Source organism: Montipora capricornis, chromosome 12 (assembly GCF_036669925.1).
Source record: "Montipora capricornis isolate CH-2021 chromosome 12, ASM3666992v2, whole genome shotgun sequence".
NCBI lineage: Eukaryota > Metazoa > Cnidaria > Anthozoa > Scleractinia > Acroporidae > Montipora > Montipora capricornis.
In genome coordinates this window covers 6,655,166-6,657,665 of record NC_090894.1, presented here as the reverse complement: position 1 = coordinate 6,657,665, position 2,500 = coordinate 6,655,166, and the positions used below count along the sequence as shown (strand labels likewise).

The 2,500-nt window shown below is 39.2% G+C and overlaps 1 protein-coding gene across 1 annotated transcript in view; it reads left to right on the top strand.

Moving 5' to 3' along the window:
* The first annotated feature begins 42 nt into the window (after window positions 1–42).
* Window positions 43–2,500, top strand: part of LOC138026642 (uncharacterized) — a 12,379-nt gene continuing 9,921 nt past the window's right edge. The window contains exon 1 of the mRNA XM_068874077.1: window positions 43–179. Within this exon, the coding sequence (XP_068730178.1) occupies window positions 168–179 (12 nt within the window). The 5' untranslated portion in view covers window positions 43–167. The remainder of the gene's footprint in view (window positions 180–2,500) is intronic.

Here is a 2,500-nt window from a genome sequence, read left to right as displayed (position 1 = left end):
GACTACCTATTAATAATTATTGTCTACAAGAGGTTTCAGAGGACCACGTGATATGAAGTGACCAAGTGATCGGGTTGTTAACGCCTTGTCGGCGATCTCCTGGATTCTGAATACGCTAAAACACGCTTGTGACTTCGATTCACCCTTCATAACCGAAACCAATAGCCATGGGAAATGTGGTAAGTATTCCTCAATTTCTCGGCGTAGAACTTCTTATGTATGGAATCATTCATGTAGTCGCCATTAAACGGCACGGTCCGGTAATGCAGTTCAATGGGCGTCAAATTTGCAGTTTCCTAGATTTCTGTGTAAGGTTCGCTAGAGTTGTTGGCACAAGGTTCAAGGTAGGAAGAAAAATATAATCAATATTCGGAAGCACACGCTAAATTCTTTTGAATCTCTCTCTCGCTATAGCGTTGGAATATTGCCAGAGCCTAAAAGAACAATGTTGTGCTTGTATAACTACGATAGTCTTAAAATCACTAAAACACTAAAACATGGACACTTGTGACTTCGACTTCATTTTTTATATTAAACCAAAGGCAATAGCCATGGGAAATGAGGTAAGTGCTCCGTAGTTTGTCGTCGTGGAACTCGGCCTTAATACGTATAGAATCATTCATGACCGAAGATGCTAAAAACCGCAAGGTCCCGGTAATGCAGTTCAATGGCCGTCAAATTTGCGGTTTACTCGATTTTCTGGGCACGGTTTGCTACAGTAGTGAGTCCGAGCTTCAAAATAGTTTTCAAAGCAGGAGAGAAAATATATTGTTTGCAGAATCACACGCTACGTCCTGTTCAAATCCCCCACGCTCGTAGACTGCTGTATCAGGGGCATCATAGTTGGAAATTATCTCGGTTGCAAGATCCCAAAAGTGCGAAACTTTGTACCTGTATAACCAGGATAGTCTTAAAACCGGGTCATAAAAAGGAACTATGGAAAGCGAAAAGCGAAAGTAGTTGTCAAAAGGTAATGGTATGCGTCTTGGTTAAGAGTCACCTATTTCGCGGAAAAAGGTATCGCCGGCATGATAGTATATTTTTGGAAAAAAGATCCTGGGCATTCTAACGTTAACGTTGCAAGAGCCCAAAAGCGAAATTTGTACTTAAATAACTTGAGTACCGTAGTCATAAAAACCGCGGTCAAAAAATGAAATTCTTCTCTGAAGACACAAAGAGAGAGTGCTTGTTGAAAGATAATAATGACGTGCGTCTTGCTGAAGGGTCACGAGTTTCCGTGAAAAAAGCTGTCGCATGTCAATATTCATTTTGGAATAAAATGATCACAACAAAATACTAATGTACCTTAGGTAAAAGATGAAAGGATAAAGCTAGCAATTTCCGTGGACATTGCATAGCTTTGATTACAGCACTGAATTGTATTCTGTGCTCAAGAATGTTACTAGGAAATATGGACAACACTGAACTTGAAAAAATACGCCAAATATAGCGGTACGTTAGGAAGTATTACATCCGGCAGTCCTCTTGGCTTCCTTTTGAAAATGTACTTTTATCTCATTTGTTCTTTTTTCTTGGATATTTTAGATATTTGCGTTATTGAACCTTGAATAGAGCATGTATTTGATGAGTTATGTTGCGTTATCGCTGCGAAAATTTGGCATGACTTCTGGTGTTACATAGTCCCAGTTTCCCTGAAAGCTTTGTGAGTGTAGGTGAAAACCTCCCATACGTAACATCCATTTCCAAACCTGTCGGTGAAATAGCCCTGTAATGCCCTCTATAGCTTCTTATAGCTCTGTATAGCTCTGTATAGCCCTGTATTGCCCGGTATAGACTTGCATTGCCCAGTATGGTCCGGTACAGCCCCTTAGAAAGATGTACATGTAGAGACTTTTATACCCTGGGACACAGGACCGGAGGCTAACTAGATAACCTCGCAGTATTTTTTAGCCTTCATACACTAACGTTTACTATAGACACCTTGTAATGTTATATATTCTTATATTTAGTTTGTTATGTATTTTTTGATTTGATGATAAAAATTACGGGCAGAAACATACTTATTAAAGACAACGTTTCGGTGTCCTCATGACACCATCATCAGGTCAAATATAATATTTTACAGATAACTCGAATATTAAAGTTCAAGATTAAGTTCAAAGCCCCTAGAGGCTAGGTGAAAAGTTTTGCCTTTATCGAGTCACTTTGGATATTCAGACATGATTTGTGCTCGCGAATAAGGAACATTTCATACACAAGACAATCAAATTTGCATGAGCATTTCTTAAGAATGCGAAACATGTCAGATGTTATTGTTCTTGATTGATGTTGACTTTGGCTGTGATTGAATATTGAACCAGATCTTTTATGCTCATCGATCCGTTGGTAGAGATGTCGACGCGTGTAACCAACATAGCTGGCATCACACCAGCCACATTCAAATTTGTAAACTACTGATTGTTCGTTGATCAACGCGGGCTTGATTTCTTTATGTTTGAGATCTTCTCCAACTTTTCGAGAAATAAAGACTGGGCATAAG